The following is a 23,678-nucleotide window of genomic DNA, read 5'->3' on the forward strand; positions in this document are numbered from 1 at the left end:
CGTACAATTAGACTTGGATTTTAAGAGATTAAAAAAAATATTTTTTAATTAAGTCCCATATTAAGTCCCATTGAGCCATATTAAGTCCCATTGGGAGTTTGGAGAAAGGGATGCTGGAAACTCACCAAAGGTGGAAAAACTCTCTCAACAGGCAGGTATTTTCTCTGGCATGTTGTGGGAAATCAGTTATAGACAGACAGCACATCATGGTGGACAACTTTAACATTGCCTAGACGAGACCATCCACCAAATTCAGGGCAAGGAGAGCCAGGCAAGGAGGACATTAGTCAGGGAAGCAAACAAGCATTAAAGTTTAATTCTCAAGCAGCTTGAGCGATCTGCAACTCAGATTAGAGATGTTGGACAACCATAGCCTGGATACTCCACAAAGCTGGGACTTATGAGAGATTGGTGAGCCATATTAAATCCCATTGGGAGTTTGGAGAAAGGGATGCTGGAAACTCACCAAATGTGGAAAAAGGTTCTCAGGTTGAATGAAACCAATGACCCTTAGTACAAAGCACTCCATTTGGTGGAAACCATCACTGATCTTCATCTAGAGAACACCATTCTCACAGTGAAGCGTTGTGGTGGAATCATGTTGTAAGGATGCTTTCATCAGCAGAGAATGGGAAACTGGTCAGAGTTTTGGGGGACATGGAGAAGAAGCATACTGGCAAATCCAGTTTGAATGTTTTAGAATGTCCCAATAAATGTGCAGACCTGAATCCAATTGACAATCTATGGCACATTTTGAAAATGGGGCTTCAGGTAGTTACATGAATACAGCTACAACAGGCTGCAGTGCTTTCAATCAAGGAAATCTCCATAATATCCTGTATAACACACAGTTGTTTTTGTGGGAAATTTGTTTCAGGCTAACATGACATCACAATGGATCATTTTTAGTGGCAAGTATGTAGCTCAAACCTACGACCTTCACATTGTTAGGACCGTGCGCTAACCAATTGAGCTAACCCATTCCATACAGAGTTCCCTACAGGAACAGAGAATTGCAGAAACACTCTAATTCTTTAAAATCACTCCACAAATCTGGGCTTTATGAGAGATTGGTGAGCCATATGAAATTCCATTTGGTACTGTTAGCTCTGGGGCTCCATGGTGCCCAAAAGGTTCCTCTTTCTATATGTGCATTGCATAAGTCATGTCAGTATGATTCACAGAAACTGTGTTTTGTTCACCTCTAGCATGGAACATATTAACCCTACCCTATACGCCTTCTATAGCCATATATATACACACACAGTCATCAATTACTTAAATATGAACACCAGTATCCCTGCTTGTCATTGCAATTATCCAATCAGTCAGTCATTTGGTTCACAATGCATAAAATCATGCAGATACAGGTCAAGAGCTTCGGTTAATGTTCATCAAACATTAGAATTTGGAAAAATATGTGATTTCAGTAACTTTGACCGTGGCAAGTTTGTTGATGCCAGATGGGCTGGTATGAGTATTTCCGAAACTGCTGATTTCCTGTGATTTTCAGATACATTTTCAGATTTCATGAGTTTGCATACAAGGATGAGAAACAAAAATCAGTGAGTGGTAGTTCTGTGGAGAGTAACACTTTATTGATGAAAGAGGTCAGAGGAATATGGTTCACGCTGACAGGAGGCTACGGTAACTAAAAAAAACACTCTTTACAACCACTGTGTGCAGAAATGCATATCAGAATGTACAATACATCAACCCTTGAGGCTGATTGGCTACAACAGCAGAAGGTTCCACTCCTATCAGCCAAGAACAGGAACCTGAGTCTACAGTGGGCATAGACTCACCCAAACTGGACAGTTGAATACTAGAAAAACATCACCTGGGGAAGGAATCTGCCTGCATCTATTAATACTATTTCTACTACGCAACTGTACTTTTTTAATCCAGAACTTTAAAGGTTGCTTCAGTCTGTCCCTGTGTGGAAAGCCTAAAAGGTTGTGTAGAACCTTGTGTCGAAACTAGATTGCTTCACTATCATAGCAGGTTCTAAGTAGACAAGATAAGATAATACTTTATTAAACTCATAGGCAATTCCAGTAGAACCACTTCAGGAAGCAAGGAGCCCCTAATTATCCAAAGAAGTATTCCTGTAGAATCTTGGACCAGGGTTGGTGTTTGGTGTTTGTACATATCAAAACATATTTTGTAATACCAATACAATACAATACCAGTACAAATCCAGTTCAGTTTCTGCAATGAATATCAAATTATACTCAGCATATTGGAATTGTAAACAAAGTTCTCAATAAAGAATTTTAGATTGTCTTGTTCACTATACTAGCCATTAGGCATCTGTGGGTCACCAAGTTTACCAACTGAAGTTACTTCAGGTTTTGTTCAAGACTTTCTTAGTCTGACAAAATCCATTTTAATCTGGAAATCTAGCATCCCATGTAGTGGGAATGTTTCAATTCACTGGATCATGTTTTTCACACAAGTGAGCTGTCTTTTGGCCAAGTCAAAAAGGAAGACTGAAAATACAAAAGCTATTTCACTGTAAAATTTCTTCTCAGTCATTCAATTATCATTTTCGTATAGTGTGTACTACAGCTCAAGCTACAAATGAAATGCACAGGTTCCTTTTAAAATAGGTATTAAATATAAATACCATTCATCTGAGAAAAAAAAAAAAGAATATCAGTTTTGGTGTCTATTGGTGTTACTTTAAATTCCCAATTTTAAAATGTCTAGATTAAACTATTCATATGTAACATTCACCTAGTTTGTCTAGTTCACCTTCCTTACCAAGAAAAGAAAGTACAACATTTACATGAACTAAAACACATTACATTTGCCTTTTAAGTTTGGCTTGACTACAAAGTATAAAAAAGACTATAAAGATCCAAATTGTTTTGCTTCAAAGATTTTTCTGATGTCTTGAAGCATCCTGGTCCATTCTGAGTGCTTCACTCATCTGAGGCACTGTTCATCCTGATTACCCACAATTCAGACAATAAAGAATTATCTTAACCTCTGGGATAGTGTTTCAGAAAACATAAAAAAAAAAAAACATTAGAAACACCAGAGGTTTTTTAATCCAGATTTTATTGTTATTTTTTGTTTGTTTGTTTGTCTGTCGTTGATTTGTAGTAAATTATTTTTCTTTGGGGAATATACAGGTTGTTCCAAAAGTCTCCATACATAAGGGACTATGTACGCCAGCACCACGTCGGTTGTGCCTTCGCTGGTGGATGTTCGTGGATGTCCACTTCTCGGTTGGTCCGCAGTCTATTTGAATTTGGTTATAAGTTGGGCAACAGTGTTGTGTGTGATGTGCAAGTATTGTAAGCATGATAAATCTTGGAAGCTTTGTTTTGACGATGTAGATCTATATTTAATTCCTTCATTAGGGACTTGGATCTGTGGATCTGTGGCCCTGATGTCTTCTACTAGGTCCCCAGATATTCTGTTGTACACACAAGAGAGCCATATTTATAGCATTAGAAACATCACAAAAAGAACACATCTAACACAAAAGAGGACACATCTAAACTAACCAATCCTAGTTGTTGGTTATTGCTTTTCTTCAAATTGACTTAAGTCCAGGGAATCTGCTTAAATTTTGTCATTTCAAACAGGACCATTTTTAAAGCCAGAAAACAATGAAGCAGCAGCACATGGCTTTGTTTATTTGTTTAGTAAAACTATTTAAACCTGATCCCCCCCGCATTTCATTAAAATTGCATATTGACACTCCATGTACTTAGAATAATGCTTAACGGCTCACCAGTTGGTATTAATGTAATTATTTCTTGTATAGCAAAGTGCAATACTAAATGCAATTGTACTACATATAAGTATACAACATTTTAAAGTTCCTCTAAGTATCTCCCTTCTGGCCATCCCTTTCTCCTGAGACCGAATGTCACCCCAGTTATGGGGAGGTGGATGTGAATTGCTAAGTACATCCTAATGTCAGTACATGTTAGGAAATCATTATAAGTACTGTCATGGATATATCTCGCCTGCTCGCCCGTTACATAACAAGTACATACATTTTTAGTGCAGTGCTTTTTGATTTATTACCAGTGTGTGCTCCTGCTTGTCCAGAGGAGGAAGGACTTGTTCTTGTACAGGAGGAATATCAGCAGGGCCGTACAATCCATCAACAGGATACTCTCCAGCTGAAAGAAGACAAAAGACCAACAGGTAATCAGGTAACACCTGGCCACATGTCAAATTATAAATATTACAGCTATACAACACTAAAAGATGTTATATATAAAATCCTTTTTTTTTTTGATAGAGATAACAAATCATTTCTGTAAGTTGTTCTGAATAAGGGTGTCTGCCTAATGCAATAAATGTATATGCAAAAAAATGTCTACTGTGTTTAAATATCTACTAAATATATTATTATTATTATTATTATTATTATTATTATTATTATTATTATTATTATTAATAGGACAGGGACACTGACTGGAGTTGGATGTTGTCATTTAAATAGTTCTTACCAGGCATGAAGGTGCAATATTGGTCCTCTGACAGTCCAGCCATCCCTGGAAGCTCTATCTGCTGAACATAAAGCAAGCAGTAATGTGATACACTGTGGTGTAGTGTAGGTAGAGTATGAATCAACATCATAATACTTAAACACTTGTTATACCTGGCCCTGAGCGCTGGGAGTGAATATCTGCTCCTGGTGGTACACGTGGGAGGATGGGATAGGGTGTGGCAGGTCACCAGCTTCAACCAACGGTCCAGAGCAGGAAATAGTGTCCCAGCTGGGGTAATACACCTGTGGCAGGACGGGAAGAAACAAAAAGAGTTTAGGTTATGCTTAAGAGACCTAACTAGGATAATCAGTTAACTTCCTCTGTAGAACTCTTTAATGTATTGATGTAATAATGTATAGTAATACAGAATGAGAGAAAAGACATAAATAATTCTGTTATTAACTGCACATTCAAGATTGGTATAAAAACATAATTTCTGACCTTAAACAGGTCTACAATTAGAATAAAAACGGTCTTATACCTGAGCAGGCAGGATGTAATACACCTGGCCTTGAGTGCTGGGGGCGAACTGCTGTTCCAGGTGGTAAAAGTGGGGGTCAGGGACAACGTGTTGGACATCACCAGCCTCAACCCACGGTCCAGAGTTGGACGAATCCCAGCTTGCGTAATACGGCTGTGGCAGGACGGGAAGAAACAAGCAAGGTTTGGGTTAGGCTTAAGAGACCTAAATAGGAGTATCAATTAACTCACTCTGTAGAACTCTTTAATGTAGAGATGGAATACAGAATGAGAGAAAAGACAAAAATAATTATGTTATTAAATGAAAATTCTATATTGGCATGAAAACATAATTTCTGAATTTAAACAGTCCTACAATTAGAAGAAGAAGAAGAAAACAGTCTAATACCTGGGCAGGCAGGATGTAATACACCTGGCCCTGAGTGCTTGGGGTGAACTGCTCTTCCTGGTGGTAAACGTGGGGGGCAGGGACAAGGTGCTGGAAGTCACCAGTCTCAACCCACGGTCCAGAGTTGGACGAATCCCAGCTTGCGTAATCCGGCTGTGGCAGGAGGGGAAGAAATAAATAGGGGTAAGTTAGGCTTTGGAGACATAAATAGGAGTATCAATTCCCTTTGCTGAACTTTTTAATGAAGGCAGGTAGTATTGTAATAAAGCATGAGAGAAAAGTCAATAAATATATTTGTGTGTGTGTGTGTGTGTGTGTGTGTGGGAGTGTTGTATGTCTGATTACAAAATCAAACACACAAAAAAGATTTAAACTATTGATGTTTGAGGGAAGTCTTGAAGTTTATTTACAGACAAAATAAAGAGTCAAAACATTTTCTACTTCAAAACAGGACAATATTTGTTTTGTCTGAGGTTTGCTACATTTGTCATAAAAATGTAGAGCAGGATTAAAATAATCTTATTTCTGCAATTTTTATTTAGGTTCTACAGTGCAAATACAATATTTGTATAAAAACATAACTTCTGAACTCAAACAGTCCTATAGTTAGAATAAATATGGTCTAATACCTGGTCAGGCAGGTTGGTATAAACCTGGCCCTGAGTGCTGGGAGTAAAGTGCTGCTCCTGGTGGTACACATGGGGGGCCGGGACAAGGTGTTGCAGGTCACCAGCCTCAACCCGCGGTCCAGAGCTGGAATCCCAGATGGAATCCCAGATGGAGAAAAGTGGCTGTGGTGGGAAGAAACAATCAAGGTTTTTAGTTTAGACTTTAAAGACTACTGATTTTACATTTCAAGTTCTAGCCTCCAGCTAAGCTACAAAAAGAAACGTCTGCCATCAGAGTTCTTTCAACATTTGTTGAATGCTAGAGACCTAGTTACAGTAGGACAGATGAATTCCCACTGCAGGAAGTTTTAATTAGCCTAACTGATGTAATGTGAGAATACAACTCTAGAGAAAAAGACAGAAATATGGATAAGTAACCCGGGAAACGATCAGGAGGTTTCCTGTGTGCACAGCAAAGTGTTGGGAATCAATGAGTCAAATCATTTTGCTCGGCTCGCCGATAAGAGCCGACTCCCATACAGCGTAGTGCCATTTTAAACTAAACCGGAGTATTTTAAACTATATTATGATACTTAAATGTTTTGATTTGATTACAAAGAGTGCACAACTACAGAAAAAGCTCATATATGCGAGATGACTTCAACATTCAGCTCAACGGAGCCGAATCAACGGAGCCGAATAACTCCCAAACGACAGAGCATCAGGACAGAAGAGATATATTAGGCTGCTGAGAAAAAAGGAAAACGACTTCATGGCTGTTTATTTCCAGTCATCTTAGGCCTCATGTTAATGAGAAAGGAGAACGATATGATATTGGAGTGATTCAGTCATTTAAAAAGCTGGGATGTTGAGGGGAAAATCCTTATCTCCTTTACTCAGTTGCTCTATATGTTCAGAAAGCCTTTTCACATGGTACACAGTCACCACCGAAATGATTCACTCTACACAGATCTAGATATTTTACTTCGTGTACTACAAGGATGTATCGTTTCTGTTCAGTCTTCGTGATTAAGGATTGGTCGCCCCCTCTTGGAGAGAACGGAAATTGTCACAGAGATAGTGAATATTTCAATAACCCCTGTCCTTCCTAACAATAAAACTACATATGAATAGTTACCGTTAAGTTTTACAAAACGACGTTTCAAAAATCGCTTAACGGCCTTATTTATAACACTACTCTGTCTGCTCAAAGCTTACCATTTCTTCAGAAGATGACATTCGTGCAGGAAAATGCTCAGATTAGTGGTAAAGATGTTAAAAAGGTGAATAGAGATGTTCAGAAATGTAAAGATTTGCTCAAGAGATGCGAGGTTTGCTGAAAGGATCCGATCGCAGGCGAGTTGTGAGTTGGAATACGTCAGAAGTTGTAAATATTCAAAAAATATTCTAATATTCAAAAAACAATACCTCCAGCACCTAGCAACCTCCCCCCTCCCCCTTACTTCACTATCAATTCTTGTAAACTCAAGACATTTAAGTCATTATCATGTGAGAAATATCATATTTTCTGCACAACATAATGACATAATCCCAATGCACAACACAGTCACATTCATAAGGAAGTTATGAATGTTTAGATGCACATTCATAAAGTTTTCATTGGTGCTACTACACAAATGTGCTTAAAAATGCATCATTTGAAAACACATCATTCACATTTCATATAGATGTGTTCACACATAAACAAAAGAAATAGATAGAAATGTTTATTTAATGAAAATATTGATGTATTTTTTGTGGATGTAACTCAGTAGTGTGTTATTTTCTAGATAATTAAACCTAAATTGCTTAGTAAAACAGCAATTAAAATGAGCATTGATTTTGGCCTGTGACATTTATTCAAAGCAGTTAGAACAACTAATAACTCTCCTGTAATGGAATTTAACAGTGAAGATTACATTTATATCATATTTATTGTATTACATTCATGTGATACATATGGTATCACATGTAGTATACAGATTAGTGAAGTGTAAAAACAGTTTTTGAACATACATAGGGGACTATGTACTCAGCACAAGGTCGGTTATGCCTTCGTCAGTGGGTGTTCCTGGACGTCCACTTCTCTGTCGGTCTGCAACACTTCCAGTCTTTTTGAATGTATTAATAAGTTTGCCAACAGTGTCGTGTGTGATGTTGTGCTTGCCATGTTGTAGTTGGCTTCTTGTCATGTTAGAATTACAGCTAGAAAACATCATTAGTTTTACTGTTAGAAAACAGTATACCATTTTTTCCCTGAATTTCTGATGCCCCATAAACAAAACAATAAGAATTGAGAATAAAACTATCTCCTCAAATCTGTCTGAATGTGTTTAATAGCAATTTATTAATCAACTGTTGAACAAGCAGAACATAAACTTAAATACGACATCTTTGACTTCCAGCAGTCAACTCCCCTCAAATCCACAGCCGTGACATCTGCATCTGTGCAGTTCTTTGTCATAAGTGCATCTGATTTAACTGTGACGAAGGGAATAAAAAAGAGTAGCAAAATTGTTGATTCATTTATTTTCTTTTTTTAAGGGGGAGGAGGAGTGAGGACTTGCGTTTTTTTGGTTCATTTTGTTTTGTATTTGCTTAGATGTATTGATGTAATTGGTGCTATTGGTGCTAATAACGCCAAGGTCATGGGTTCAATCCCTGTACTGGCCAGCTAAAGTTATCCACCATGATGTTCTGTTTGTCTGTAACTGATTTCCTACAACAAGCCAGAGAAAATGACCGGCTGTTGTACAGGATATTAAGAAGTTTTTCCTTGACTGAAAGGCACTGCAGCCCTTTACATATGCAAGCTGCAATTGTAGTTGTATTCATGTAACTACCTGAAGTGCCATTTTCAAATTGAGCCATCGATTCTCAATTGGTTTGAGGACTGGGCATTCACTGGGACATTCTAAAACATTCAAACTGGCTTTGCCAGTATGCTTCTTTTCCAATTTCCCCAAAATTCTGACCAGTTTCAGAATCTCTGCTGATGAAAAGCATCCTCACAACATGATTCCACCACCATGGTTCACTGTGTGAATGGTGTTCTCGGGATGAGGATCACTGATGCTTTCCACTAAATGTAGTGTTTGTACTAAGGGTCTTTGGTTTCTTTCAACATGTGAACCTTTTTCCATGTTTGGTGCGTTTCCAGCATCCCTTTTTCCAAACTCCATGTGGGATTTCATATGGCTCACCAATCTCTCATAAATCGCAGCTTTGTGGAGTGTCCAGGTTATGGTTGTCTAGTGTCTCTAATCTGAGTTGCAGATCTCTCAATCCGCTTGAGAATGACACTTTAACACTTGTGTGCTTCCCTGACTAATGTCCTCCTTACCTGGTTCTCCATACCCTGAATCTGGTAGATGGTCTCGTCTAGGCAAAGTTGGTGTTGTGCCATATTCGTTCAATTGTTAATCATGGATTTACATCTGACAGGTTGTCCAAAACCAAACCCTGAGTCCCGAACTTTTAAAGTAGCTCCTTGGTCTCCATAATGCTGTTTGTTTAGCTATGTTGTGTAACAAACTCTGGAGATTTCCAGGAACAGGTGTTTTAATACTGAGATCACGTGACAATTTACTTACACACAGGTAAAGTGTGATACGGTAAATTACAAGAAAAACTGCGAACCCCCGTAACGTTTATGGGATTTTGACAAATTAGAGGGTTTCTGCAATGCTCCGTTTGGAGAACAAAAATATATATTTTTAAATCTCATCTGTAAAAAGCACGTCTAATTTTACTTGTCATGACCTTGGGCATTTTCAACATAGCCTCACTGGCCAGTTAGCTCAGCACAACATCTTAATGAGAAATTGCTTCATGGGTCAGACCATGCAGTTTTGCATGCACACCTGTATATAATCAGATTAACTGAAACCATGGATTTCTGTAAGGAAACTTTACAACTCACCCAGATGTTTTTGGTAGCTCCTTGGTCTCCATGATGCTGTTTGTTTAGGTATGTTGTCTACCAAACTCTGGAGCCTTCTAGGAAAATGTGTATTTATACTGAGTTCATGTGACACTTGTACACAGATGGACTAATTATATGAATTCTGAATACAGAACTAACTAGCCTATACTGTGTGTGCCATTTTTTGCTGAATGCATTACATACACATGTTGTTTAGGGTTATTCTAAAGTTACTTTCCCGGGACTATTTTCCTGTACGGAGATCTAAAAGATTTTTTTTTTTTAAATCTTATCAGTAAGATGCAAGTTGCTTCATGGGTCAGAATTTCAAACCCTGAGAAGAGACCATCTCCTGGAGATTGTAACTCACCTGAACCAACATCAATCAGACAAGGGAAAACCAGAGATGGGAATTGTCTAATTATGGGAAGCCCCTTAATTGGGCCCACAGAAACAAATGTATAACTTAACATTGCTACTTTTATTATAACGATATAACGATTATAACGATTCTAAGGCAAACAGGGGGCCCAGCAGAACCCCACACTTTCCTGTATAATTTTGGTATTTAAATGGCCTCTTTGCATAATCATCTATTAAGAAGCATGCTATCATGAATGCCCTCAGACTGTGCCAAGTGCATGTGTGTGTCCCCTTAAGACATACACGGATTATTCAGAAAAACGGCACTTCGCAGTTGTGATTAGCCAGGGGGCCCAGAAACCCTAGCGGCACCCCTGGTCATAGTCCTCTGCTGAACTCAGGTGGTGAATCCACTATTGTGCACAGAGCAGGTAAGATGGGAATTTTCTCCCTCTTTGATTATTTGAAATTTCAGCCGTCTCTGGGGAATGAGGGGTCTACAGATCATGTTACGAATCATCTCTTTATTAGCATTTTGATTATTATTGATTAAGGAAATTATATCACCAATAGATTGATCAAAGGGAAATGGTGGAAAATAATAAGAAAATACATTTGATATTTTCATACTAACTATTTTTTACTGCATTTAATCTGTTTTATAACGTTTCTCTTAATGTGATTCAAAAAGGAATACTGAACTGAGGCCTATGTGCAAAGGGCAACCTGACTTGAGAAAAACAAGTTATATGCTATCAAATGGCCTTAATTCCTAGTACTTATTGCAGAGCGTGCACATCAAGATCAGCAGAAGACGGAAACAAACACATTCCATTGCCTAGGCAGGCGCTAGTAAGTTTAATAAATTTAGTTTGTACAAGGTTATGCAGAAGACTCTTTAAAATGAGGAGATAGATTATAGATTAACAGGCAGATGATAGATTGAAAGGCAGAACACACAGTGCATCAAATATCGATAAGCAGGGAAGTTGAGACATCTCCTAGGTCAGCTTGACCTGGTGCATCCTCGTCGGCCTTGCTTGCTTTAGATAAGACAAGAGGCAAATGGGTGATCTAAAGGGATCTAGCGACAGTAAAGAGAGTTGGAGTGAGTAAGACAAATTAGAATTGGGGAGGCATATCATGAATGGTAAGTGGAGACAGATGCATTTGCACTTATGCATTTTATTTAAAGGAGTTATATCATGATTTTTAAACATCTTAAAACATTAATTATGTTGTTTATTGTGTGTAATAGAATAGGTTAGCATGCTTTAATGTTCAAAAAGCACGTTATTTGTCTAATACTGTACATTATTGAAGTACCTCTATTCTGAGGCTGCTTGAAATGCTCTGATTTCACTAAAGCCCCTTCTTCCGAATAAGTCCAGAGTGCTCTGATTGGCCTGCTGACCCGTTGCATTGTGTTTGGCCAAAAGCTTTGCGTGTGTCGGACGAGTAGCGCCCCTTAGCTTTAGCTTTAGAATTAACTTTGGTCGTTGGTTTTACCGTATCAGTTGAGCCCAATTCAGAAAATGCAGATGATCAAGCAGGAGGAAGTTTGCAAACAGGACTTGAACGTTTCACAGTGGTAAGATTTTATTTTGAAACTCTCTCACCTTTCAGATACGATGTAAATTCCAACCCTGGGCTACCAACCCCCTGTTCCCTTGGAAGACTAACCTTACTGACTCAAATGATTTAGGTGGATTGAGCAGGTATGGGAAGGCACCACCAATGTCTTGAACAGGTAGCTCAGACCAACAAAGAGTTTGCAGACAGACACTGTGAAACACCCCACTATGAACCTGGAGATCAAGTCTGGCTGTCTATGAAAGACATTAAGGTATCCCAGGGGTGTAGAAAACCGACACAATGGTGCATTGGGCCTTCCGAAATCCAACAATGCATCAACAAAGTAACATACAAGTTGGATCTAGGATGACACTGCAGTCTTTCTGAGGATTTTATGTATCCTTTTAACACCTCGGCACATCTGGACATTGAAGGACAAGCTGTTTATGTAATTAAAGAAATCTTGAATTCCAGACACAAGGATGGAAAATTGCAATACCTTAGTGAGTGAAAGAGGTACAGCCTGGAAGAGGGAAGCTGGGTCCCAGCTCACAACATTCTTGATTCTCTCCTCTACAGTGAGTTCCATGCATGACACCATGAATGTCCTGGGCCATGTCCACGAGGTAAGCCCAGAAAGAACCCTGCTCCTGGAGTAAGCTCTTTGTGGCATGCCAGAATCAGCATCGGACTCAACTAACAGATAACAGCATGTCCTACAAACATGGCTTCTACAGTACATGGTGAACAGCAGTCGTGCACCTATTTATAACCAACAGAACTTGAATAAAAATATTATTGGATTATGACACCTGCAGACTTTTTGTGATCAGAAACTATAGATATATACATAATGTTATAGTGCATGTAATTGCATACTATACCTTACATCCATCTTCTACCACTTACTCCTTTTCAGGCTCATGGGGAACCTATCCCAGGGAGCATCGGGCACAAGGCGGGGTAATGATAATGAGTCTTTATTGGTCACATATACAGTAGAGCACAGTGAAATTGTTTTCTTTGCATACCCCAGCACGTTAGGAAGCTGGGGCCAGAGCGCAGGGTCAGCCATGATACAGCGCCCCTGGAGCAGAGAGGGCAGCTTGGCAGTGCTGCGGCTTGAATCCCCGACCTTCCGATCAGTAACCCAGAGCCTTACCCGCTAAGCAACCACTGCCCTCCGGGGTACACCCCGGACAGGGTGCCAGTCCACTATACCTTACAGTAGATCTTAAATACTTGTTTTTCTCACGTGAGTTTGTGCTACACTGTCAGTTGTTGACATTAGAAATTGAATCCATAAATCATTTGAAGAATTTTATCTATGGATAATTTGGCCAGTATGTGAGCTCGACTTAGTGTTAGAGTTTGTGCGCACCTGAAATTCACCAGTCAAGAAAGAGATTAGATATGTTAAACATCAACACCTAAAATCAGAGTCAGGTCTTGGAAATTCTGCGTAATAACAACAGAATCCAGAAAGGACTCAGATGCTAATCTTAAAGGGCAACTTTACTTCTGCATGTTACTTTAAAAAATAACAAAACAATAATTATAGTATGTTTAGAACCAAGATTTTAAAAATGCTAAATTGGTGTTGTTTTCCCTTTATTTCCAAATGCATTGCCATAAATGGTATCAACACATTGTGTCATATTAGGTAACCAACAGTTTATTATAACAGTTTGAAACCAAGGATTTTGTTGGGTCATAGTTCAAATGAATTAGGGGATCTCTTTCAATTGCTTTAGTCTCTCTGAATATGTAATACAAAAATAACTCTCTTCTGTGCAAACAGGAATGTTTTAGGAACATTTACAATTGTTTAAATCTCTATAATACTTAAAATATTTTCTTTCTCTTAGGCTTTACTTTACTTCTGTCCATTAGGCTTTTCCTTCATGTAAAGTTTCCTTTATTTCACAGTTTGTTGTAGTGTATATGGGTGGGATTCTGCTCCTAGTAAAGTTTTTGTTCCTCATCGTGAAAATTCCTTTAGCAATTTTTTGAATGTCCCAGTGTCATGTCTATGCTGGAATTGCCGTCCAAATACAGTACCCACAACACCATGCGGCCTACCAACATGGCCACCAAGGAGTCCAATTCCCATCACACATTTTCAAACTCACCTGATTACTAATCATGCACACCTGGACTCAATTTCACTACCACAGTATATAAGGACTCTCCATGCACTCACCCAATGTGAAGTATGTGCTCTGGCTGCACCTGAATATCCCTACTACCCTACTACACAGTAGGCGAAAAGTGATATGACAAAGGAGTAGTATGTCTGAATTCTCAGTATTCGTAAAACAGTAGGTGATATCTGGATGACCTACTGCTTCTGCCGAGATTCTGCAGTATTGAACCCTTGGACACTGTGGATCTCATAAGGCAATAGGACTGGTGCGGAAGAGCTGTCAGAATCCACACCACGAAGTACGTCAGGCTTTTATTCATTCTTACCACTTATACTGATCAGTACGTACTGTATCAACGGCCGAGCAGTGGGTACTGAATCAAATGCAGTAGGTACTGTCACAGAATGCGATTTCGGATGCAGCCTCTGTGTGGCTTGGGCAGGTTCTCAGGTTCATTGTAAGATCAGTTGGCTTCCTTCACCTGGTAATACAGGGACTGAAGTATAGAAGTTAGTTTGACAGCTCATTCTCCAGTTGTTCTGGTTGTGGGCCTAGATACTCTGGTCATGCGAAGGGGAATGCTGCTACCCAATTCAACCTGAAGGTTTTGCCAATTTAGATATAGTTGTTTCACTTGCTCTTTCTACTAGTCCCCTAGATTGTGGGTGATGCACACTGAGAGCTTATTTTTGAGGCTCAATTGTTTTGTTAGGCAGCTAATTATGCTGTTTACAAAATAGTTGCCATTATCTGAGCTAATCATTTTAGGTATGCCAAATCTTGGTATTACCTGTCCTGCTAAACATTTTATATCTGTAATTTAATAATCTGTGCATCATTATGGTTACATGGAAAGCCCTCTACCCATCTACAGAATCTGTCTACCACTGCTAGACAGTATCTTTTCCTTTCTGTCATGTCAAAACAGTGGTGCTTAAAAGTTTGTGAAAGAATTTTCTACATTTCTGAATAAATATGACCTAAAACATCAAGATTAAAAAAAAAAAAAAAAAAAAAAAGTCCTAAAAGTAGATAAAAAGAACCCAGTTAAACAAATGAGACAAATATTATACTTGGTATCTTTTATTGTGGAAAATGAGCCAATATTATGTATCTGTGAGTGGCAAAAGTATGTGAACCTTTACTTTCAGTCTCTGGTGTAACCCCCTTGTGCAGCAATAACTGCAGCTAAATGTTTGTGGTATCTGTTGATCAGTCCTGCACATCGGCTTGGAGGAATTTTAGCCCGTTCCTCAGTACAGAACAGCTTCAACTCTGGGATGTTGGTGGGTTTCCTCACATGAACTGCTTGCTTCAGGTCCTTCCACAACATTTCTATCGGATTCATGTCAGGACTTTGACTCGGCCATTCCAAAACATTCACTTGATTCTTCTTTAACCTTTCTTTAGTAGAACGACTTATGCACATAAGTCGTTCTACCAAAGAATGGTTAAAGAAGAATAAAGTTAATGTTTTGGAATGGCCAAGGTGTTTAGGATTGTTGTCTTGCTGCATAACCCATTTTGTCTTGAGATTCAGTTCATTGACAGATGTCCTGACATTTTCCTTTAGAATTCGCTGGTATAATTCAGAATTTGGCTGAATTGAATTGCCATCAATGATGGCAAGCCGTCCATACCCAGATGCAGCAAAACGGATCCAAACCATGATACTACCACCACCATGATTCACAGATTGGATAAGGTCCTTATGCTGGAATGCGGTGTTTTCCTCTCTCCAAACATAACGCTTCTCATTTAAACCAAAAAGTTCTATTTTGATCTCATCCATCCACAAAACCTTTTCCATTAGCCTTCTGGCTTGTCTACATGATCTTTAGCAAACTGCAGATGGGCAGCAATGTTCTTTTTGGAGAACGTTTACATCTACGTTTGTCATTTAAACTCCTCGTGTCTCTTTCCACATCACGTAGTATTGAGTTTATCTATTACCAAGCGGTTGTTCCATAGTTCTCGTTCTCGATTCATGTTTATTGACTTTGTTTCTGGTTTCGTGTTTTGCCTTGCCCTGTTTGACTGTCTGCCGATCGCCTGACCTTTTGCATGTTATTTGACCATGCCTTTTGTTTGCCATTTTGGATTTGTCTGCCTGTCTCTCTCTATAATAAACCTCGTTAAGTGCACTTGCATACGTCCTAACCTCCATTACATAAGTAACATGACAGACTGTCAATCACCTCATTAATCATGCCCTTTTATTAAACATAAGAAAAAATATTGGGGAAGGTATCAAGGTCAGCTGAAGTTGTAAAAACAAAAGAACAATATTTTCAAAAACACTTTGTGAATATGGTGTAAATTAAATGTAGAAGTTTATTCTGGGTCCCATTAACTAACACGGTATTGGCTGGGGTTAAAAACTGAACTGCTAGCCACTAGAGGGCACCACCAGAGACATTATTTTCAACTGAAGACACTCTGTTAGCAATTGCACAAGTGAGTTTGCAGTGAACTGTGTGGGCTAACATTAGCTTAGTTGCCCCTGTTAACAGGTATTTTCTTACCTTCATAGTTGTGTATGTGTTGTGCGGTTTGAAGCCTTTCTCCAGCTTGCTAGAAGGGGCAAGTGTTCTATATGTGTTACATATCCTTTGAAAGTCATTGACATTCATCTACGAGAGCTCTTGCAAAGACCGACTGCAAAATGCAGCAATTATTAATACAGTGAATGTGCTGGAAATGCAGGAACCACACTTAAATGAATGTAAAGTTGTTTGTGCAAGTAGCCCATTTTATTATCGATTAGTTGGACTGTGTTATGAAGCACACTGTGGCGCATGCTGTGTCATTGCACTTACAACACTTTTGACTGAAATTTTGATTGTGCATACATGCTACCATAAAGAGTGACTAGAAAAGATCTGAAAATATTATCTATATATATAATGCAAATTTGGGCAAAAAGTCAGTACACATTATGACAGCTCAGTGGGATAAAAATAAACGTGGTATACAATGAAAGCTTATTCAGTGAGACAAATGTTTTCTCACTTCAAAATGTAACTTGTCACAAATCATATGTTGGGCTTGTGAGGAGTTCAACAGCCAGCAATATTTATTTTTAATATTAATTTATCGGGTTAGAATTGAACAAATCAGGGCTCAAAATGCAGGTATGACATAACACCGCTCTTCCAAAAGTATTCGAACAGCAAGGCCAATACTATTTTCTGCTATACATTGAACAGCATAAATAGGTGCAGTTAGACAGTATTTATATAGAGAGCATATTAGCATAATGAACAATTTACAACAGAAATTACATTTGTTTGGAAGAACAAGTTAATTCCAGTCCACAAATTTCACTGGATAAGCGGCATTCTGAGAATTCTGATATTTAGTATAAGAGCGCTGGTACATTTAACTGTTTCTTTCACTCCGTTTGTCTGTGTTTGCTACGTAAAATTCCAATTCTAGCAACAGTTTGTTACACTGAAACCATTACTACACTTACTGTTAGTCACTCTGTGCATTGCATGATAACATGCAACACTCTCCCCAGCTGTAGTTTCTTTGGGAACTATTTTCATTGCCCGAGCATCAATTTAACAAAATATTTAGGCATATTGTGTCTGAAATGTCAGTTGATCAATATTAATTTCTTGTTTATAGAACTGTGGTTTATAAACGGTATGACACTTGCAAACATACTGAATATCATTTTATGAGTCTTTATTAAATAAAAGAAAAGAAAAGATAAACCATTACATTAGAGCTTCTTTTATAAATCTTAGTTGTGCTCCCAAGCCTAGTCTGGTATTACTACTTTCTCTTGGTCTCTTGCAAATGTCTCTTGGAAATATCTGCACTTCCAGTTTTATCCCCTGGTCCTCCTGGCCTTCCACATTACGCAGGTATGTTAGTTTTCGCTTCTCTAGGTTCTCAGGCCCTCTGGGTTGCTAACATGATTAAATCTCTTATCCATGCATATTTGCCCTTCTTTCACCATACTGTGAATCCTGAAGAGAAATGTTCCTCAGCTATGGGCTGTGGGCAAGCAACTGTTATTGTAACTGAAAATTTGTTTTTCCCTGTAGCTGATTAATTGAAAAAATAATCGATTCACATTTATGAGTGATTTACACAAACACTGTGTTAAATGCAGTTTGCATAATTTGTTTTTGTACAGCTAACACGATTTAATAAATTCAATGTGAAAACCCAATATAGACAGTCACTCGAGCTCACGATCAAACCCAGCATGCCCATGGAGCTGTGACATGGCAATGCTACCCACTGCAGCAAAAATTTGAACATATGGGCTAGTTAGTTATGGTGCAACAAGTTGTCATAAAAATACACATATGTAGTCAGTACAAACAGGATTTCTCAGTGTTTCTTGTGATGTACCTGTGTGACACTTTACCTGTGTGCCTTTAACTTTGCCTAGACGAGACCATCCACCAAATTCAGGGCAAGGAGAACCAGGTAAGGAGGACATTAGTCAGGGAAGCAAACAAGCATTAAAGTTTAATTCTCAAGCAGCTTGAGAGACGTGCAACTCAGATTAGAGATGTTGGACAACCATAGCCTGGATATTCCTCAAAGCTGGGACTTATGAGAGATTGGTGAGCCATATTAAGTCCTATTGGGAGTTTGGAGAAAGGGATGCTGGAAACATGTTCACAACAGGCAGTTTTCTCCAACTTCTTGTGGGAAGTCAGTTAAAGACAGACAGCACATCATGGAAGACAACTTTAGTTGGCCAGTATGGGGCTTGAACCCATGACCTTGGCGTTATTAGCACCACACTCTAACCAACTGAGCTAACCGGCCTGGATGCATATGAAGAAAATGTCCCTGGCTGGGACCATGACACGTAGAATTAGACTTGGATCTTAACAGATAAAAAAAAATCTTTTAGATCTCCCTACAGGAACAGAGCATTGCAGAAACACTCCAATTCTTCAAAATCCCATAAAAGTAACCTCGGAATAACCTTAATCAATATGTGAATGTAATGCAATCAGCAAAAATTTGTACATATGGGCTAGTTAGGTATGGTGCAACAAGTTGTCATAAAAATACACATATGTAGTCAGTACAAACAGGATTTCTCAGTTTTTCTTGTGATGTACCTGTGTGACACTTTACCTGTGTGCCTTTAACTTTGCCTAGACGAGACCATCCACCAAATTCAGGGCAAGGAGAACCAGGTAAGGAGGACATTAGTCAGGGAAGCAAACAAGCATTAAAGTTTAATTCTCAAGCAGCTTGAGAGACGTGCAACTCAGATTAGAGATGTTGGACAACCATAGCCTGGATATTCCTCAAAGCTGGGACTTATGAGAGATTGGTGAGCCATATTAAGTCCTAGTGGGACTTTGGAGAAAGGGATGCTGGAAACATGTTCACAACAGGCAGTTATTTTCTCCAGCTTCTTGTGGGAAATCAGTTAAAGATACACAGCACATCATGGAAGACAACTTTAGTTGGCCAGTATGGGGATTGAACCCATGACCTTGGTGTTATTAGCACCACGCTCTAACCAACTGAGCTAACCGGCCTGGATGCATATGAAGAAAATGTCCCTGGCTATGACCATGACACATACAATTAGACTTGGATTTTAAGAGATTAAAAAAAATCGTTTAGCTCTCCCTACAGGAACAGAGCATTGCAGAAACACTCCAATTCTTCAAAATCCCATAAAAGTAACCTCGGAATAACCTAAATCAACATGTGAATGTAATGCAATCGTCAAAAATTTGTACATATGGGCTAGTTAGTTATGGTGCAACAAGTTGTCATAAAAATACACATATGTAGTCAGTACAAACAGGATTTCTCAGTTTTTCTTGTGATGTACCTGTGTGACACTTTACCTGTGTGCCTTTAACTTTGCCTAGACGAGACCATCCACCAAATTCAGGGCAAGGAGAACCAGGTAAGGAGGACATTAGTCAGGGAAGCAAACAAGCATTAAAGTTTAATTCTCAAGCAGCTTGAGAGACGTGCAACTCAGATTAGAGACGTTGGACAACCATAGCCTGGATACTCCTCAAAGCTGGGAAATATGAGATATTGGTGAGCCATATTAAGTCCCATTGGGAGTTTGGAGAAAGGGATGCTGGAAACTCACCAAGGGTGGAAAAACTCTCTCAACAGGCAGGTATTTTCTCTGGCATGTTGTGGGAAATCAGTTATAGACAGACAGCACATCATGGTGGACAACTTTAACATTGCCTAGACGAGACCATCCACCAAATTCAGGGCAAGGAGAGCCAGGCAAGGAGGACATTAGTCAGGGAAGCAAACAAGCATTAAAGTTTAATTCTCAAGCAGCTTGAGAGATGTGCAACTCAGATTAGAGACGTTGGACAACCATAGCCTGGACACTCCTCAAAGCTGGGACTTATGAGAGATTGGTGAGCCATATTAAATCCCATTGGGAGTTTGGAGAAAGGGATGCTGGAAACTCACCAAAGGTGGAAAAACTCTCTCAACAGGCAGGTATTTTCTGTGGCATGTTGTGGGAAATCAGTTATAGACAGACAGCACATCATGGTGGACAACTTTAACATTGCCTAGACGAGACCATCCACCAAATTCAGGGCAAGGAGAACCAGGTAAGGAGGACATTAGTCAGGGAAGCAAACAAGCATTAAAGTTTAATTCTCAAGCAGCTTGAGAGATGTGCAACTCAGATTAGAGACGTTGGACAACCATAGCCTGGATACTCCTCAAAGCTGGGACTTATGAGAGATTGGTGAGCCATATTAAGTCCCATTGGGAGTTTGGAGAAAGGGATACTGGAAACTCACCAAGGGTGGAAAAACTCTCTCAACAGGCAGGTATTTTCTCTGGCATGTTGTGGGAAATCAGTTATAGACAGACAGCACATCATGGTGGACAACTTTAACATTGCCTAGACGAGACCATCCACCAAATTCAGGGCAAGGAGAACCAGGTAAGGAGGACATTAGTCAGGGAAGCAAACAAGCATTAAAGTTTAATTCTCAAGCAGCTTGAGAGATGTGCAACTCAGATTAGAGACGTTGGACAACCATAGCCTGGATACTCCTCAAAGCTGGGACTTATGAGAGATTGGTGAGCCATATTAAGTCCCATTGGGAGTTTGGAGAAAGGGATGCTGGAAACTCACCAAGGGTGGAAAAACTCTCTCAACAGGCAGGTATTTTCTCTGGCATGTTGTGGGAAATCAGTTATAGACAGACAGCACATCATGGTGGACAACTTTAACATTGCCTAGACGAGACCATCCACCAAATTCAGGGCAAGGAGAGCCAGGCAAGGAGGACATTAGTCAGGGAAGCATTAAAGTTTAATTCTCAAGCAGTTTGAGCGATCTGCAACTCAGATTAGAGATGTTGGACAACCATAGCCTGGATACTCCACAAAGCTGGGACTTATGAGAGATTGGTGAGCCATATTAAATCCCATTGGGAGTTTGGAGAAAGGGATGCTGGAAACATGTTCACAACAGACAGTTATTTTCTCCAGCTTCTTGTGGGAAATCAGTTAAAGATACACAGCACATCATGGAAAACAACTTTAAGTGGCCAGTATGGGGATTGAACCCATGACCTTGGCATTATTAGCACCACGCTCTAACCAACTGAGCTAACTGGCCTAGAGACATGTGACTAAAATGTCCCTGGCTGTGACCATGACACGTACAATTAGACTTGGATTTTAAGAGATTAAAAAAAATCGTTTAGCTCTCCCTACAGGAACAGAGCATTGCAGAAACACTCCAATTCTTCAAAATCCCATAAAAGTAACCTCGGAATAACCTTAATCAACATGTGAATGTAATGCAATCGTCAAAAATTTGTACATATGGGCTAGTTAGTTATGGTGCAACAAGTTGTCATAAAAATACACATATGTAGTCAGTACAAACAGGATTTCTCAGTTTTTCTTGTGATGTACCTGTGTGACACTTTACCTGTGTGCCTTTAACTTTGCCTAGACGAGACCATCCACCAAATTCAGGGCAAGGAGAACCAGGTAAGGAGGACATTAGTCAGGGAAGCAAACAAGCATTAAAGTTTAATTCTCAAGCAGCTTGAGAGACGTGCAACTCAGATTAGAGATGTTGGACAACCATAGCCTGGATATTCCTCAAAGCTGGGACTTATGAGAGATTGGTGAGCCATATTAAGTCCTAGTGGGACTTTGGAGAAAGGGATGCTGGAAACATGTTCACAACAGGCAGTTATTTTCTCCAGCTTCTTGTGGGAAATCAGTTAAAGATACACAGCACATCATGGAAGACAACTTTAGTTGGCCAGTATGGGGATTGAACCCATGACCTTGGTGTTATTAGCACCACGCTCTAACCAACTGAGCTAACCGGCCTGGATGCATATGAAGAAAATGTCCCTGGCTATGACCATGACACATACAATTAGACTTGGATTTTAAGAGATTAAAAAAAATCGTTTAGCTCTCCCTACAGGAACAGAGCATTGCAGAAACACTCCAATTCTTCAAAATCCCATAAAAGTAACCTCGGAATAACCTTAATCAATATGTGAATGTAATGCAATCAGCAAAAATTTGTACATATGGGCTAGTTAGGTATGGTGCAACAAGTTGTCATAAAAATACACATATGTAGTCAGTACAAACAGGATTTCTCAGTTTTTCTTGTGATGTACCTGTGTGACACTTTACCTGTGTGCCTTTAACTTTGCCTAGACGAGACCATCCACCAAATTCAGGGCAAGGAGAACCAGGTAAGGAGGACATTAGTCAGGGAAGCAAACAAGCATTAAAGTTTAATTCTCAAGCAGCTTGAGAGACGTGCAACTCAGATTAGAGATGTTGGACAACCATAGCCTGGATATTCCTCAAAGCTGGGACTTATGAGAGATTGGTGAGCCATATTAAGTCCTAGTGGGACTTTGGAGAAAGGGATGCTGGAAACATGTTCACAACAGGCAGTTATTTTCTCCAGCTTCTTGTGGGAAATCAGTTAAAGATACACAGCACATCATGGAAGACAACTTTAGTTGGCCAGTATGGGGATTGAACCCATGACCTTGGTGTTATTAGCACCACGCTCTAACCAACTGAGCTAACCGGCCTGGATGCATATGAAGAAAATGTCCCTGGCTATGACCATGACACATACAATTAGACTTGGATTTTAAGAGATTAAAAAAAATCGTTTAGCTCTCCCTACAGGAACAGAGCATTGCAGAAACACTCCAATTCTTCAAAATCCCATAAAAGTAACCTCGGAATAACCTAAATCAACATGTGAATGTAATGCAATCGTCAAAAATTTGTACATATGGGCTAGTTAGTTATGGTGCAACAAGTTGTCATAAAAATACACATATGTAGTCAGTACAAACAGGATTTCTCAGTTTTTCTTGTGATGTACCTGTGTGACACTTTACCTGTGTGCCTTTAACTTTGCCTAGACGAGACCATCCACCAAATTCAGGGCAAGGAGAACCAGGTAAGGAGGACATTAGTCAGGGAACCAAACAAGCATTAAAGTTTAATTCTCAAGCAGCTTGAGAGACGTGCAACTCAGATTAGAGACGTTGGACAACCATAGCCTGGATACTCCTCAAAGCTGGGAAATATGAGATATTGGTGAGCCATATTAAGTCCCATTGGGAGTTTGGAGAAAGGGATGCTGGAAACTCACCAAGGGTGGAAAAACTCTCT

The 23,678-nt window shown here is 39.3% G+C and overlaps 1 protein-coding gene and 5 non-coding genes across 7 annotated transcripts; all 6 read right to left on the reverse strand.

Annotated features, from left to right (window-relative positions):
- Positions 1-283: 283 nt before the first annotated feature.
- On the reverse strand, positions 284-7,674 carry LOC128604496 (uncharacterized). 2 transcript variants are annotated; one of them, XM_053619665.1, is made up of 8 exons: positions 7,215-7,674; positions 6,018-6,179; positions 5,389-5,541; positions 5,002-5,154; positions 4,631-4,762; positions 4,479-4,539; positions 4,048-4,145; positions 284-3,427 (listed from the first exon to the last, which is right to left on the reverse strand). In XM_053619665.1, exons 1-8 carry the CDS (start codon positions 7,233-7,235, stop codon positions 3,368-3,370), a joined length of 840 nt encoding a protein of 279 aa, XP_053475640.1. In that variant the 5' UTR covers positions 7,236-7,674; the 3' UTR covers positions 284-3,367. The 2 variants fall into 2 exon arrangements, with proteins under 2 accessions (XP_053475640.1, XP_053475641.1); XM_053619666.1 differs by lacking the exon at positions 5,389-5,541.
- An 11,055-nt stretch (positions 7,675-18,729) lies between these two features.
- trnai-aau (transfer RNA isoleucine (anticodon AAU)) lies at positions 18,730-18,803 on the reverse strand. The gene has a single exon. It is a non-coding gene; the product is annotated as a tRNA-Ile (tRNA).
- A 657-nt stretch (positions 18,804-19,460) lies between these two features.
- trnai-aau (transfer RNA isoleucine (anticodon AAU)) lies at positions 19,461-19,534 on the reverse strand. The gene has a single exon. It is a non-coding gene; the product is annotated as a tRNA-Ile (tRNA).
- Positions 19,535-21,547: 2,013 nt separating this feature from the next.
- On the reverse strand, positions 21,548-21,621 carry trnai-aau (transfer RNA isoleucine (anticodon AAU)). The gene has a single exon. It is a non-coding gene; the product is annotated as a tRNA-Ile (tRNA).
- Positions 21,622-22,278: 657 nt separating this feature from the next.
- trnai-aau (transfer RNA isoleucine (anticodon AAU)) lies at positions 22,279-22,352 on the reverse strand. Its single transcript has one exon. It is a non-coding gene; the product is annotated as a tRNA-Ile (tRNA).
- A 657-nt stretch (positions 22,353-23,009) lies between these two features.
- On the reverse strand, positions 23,010-23,083 carry trnai-aau (transfer RNA isoleucine (anticodon AAU)). The gene has a single exon. It is a non-coding gene; the product is annotated as a tRNA-Ile (tRNA).
- Between the last annotated feature and the right edge of the window lie 595 nt (positions 23,084-23,678).

This window comes from Ictalurus furcatus, chromosome 29 (genome assembly GCF_023375685.1).
Source record: "Ictalurus furcatus strain D&B chromosome 29, Billie_1.0, whole genome shotgun sequence".
Lineage (NCBI taxonomy): Eukaryota > Metazoa > Chordata > Actinopteri > Siluriformes > Ictaluridae > Ictalurus > Ictalurus furcatus.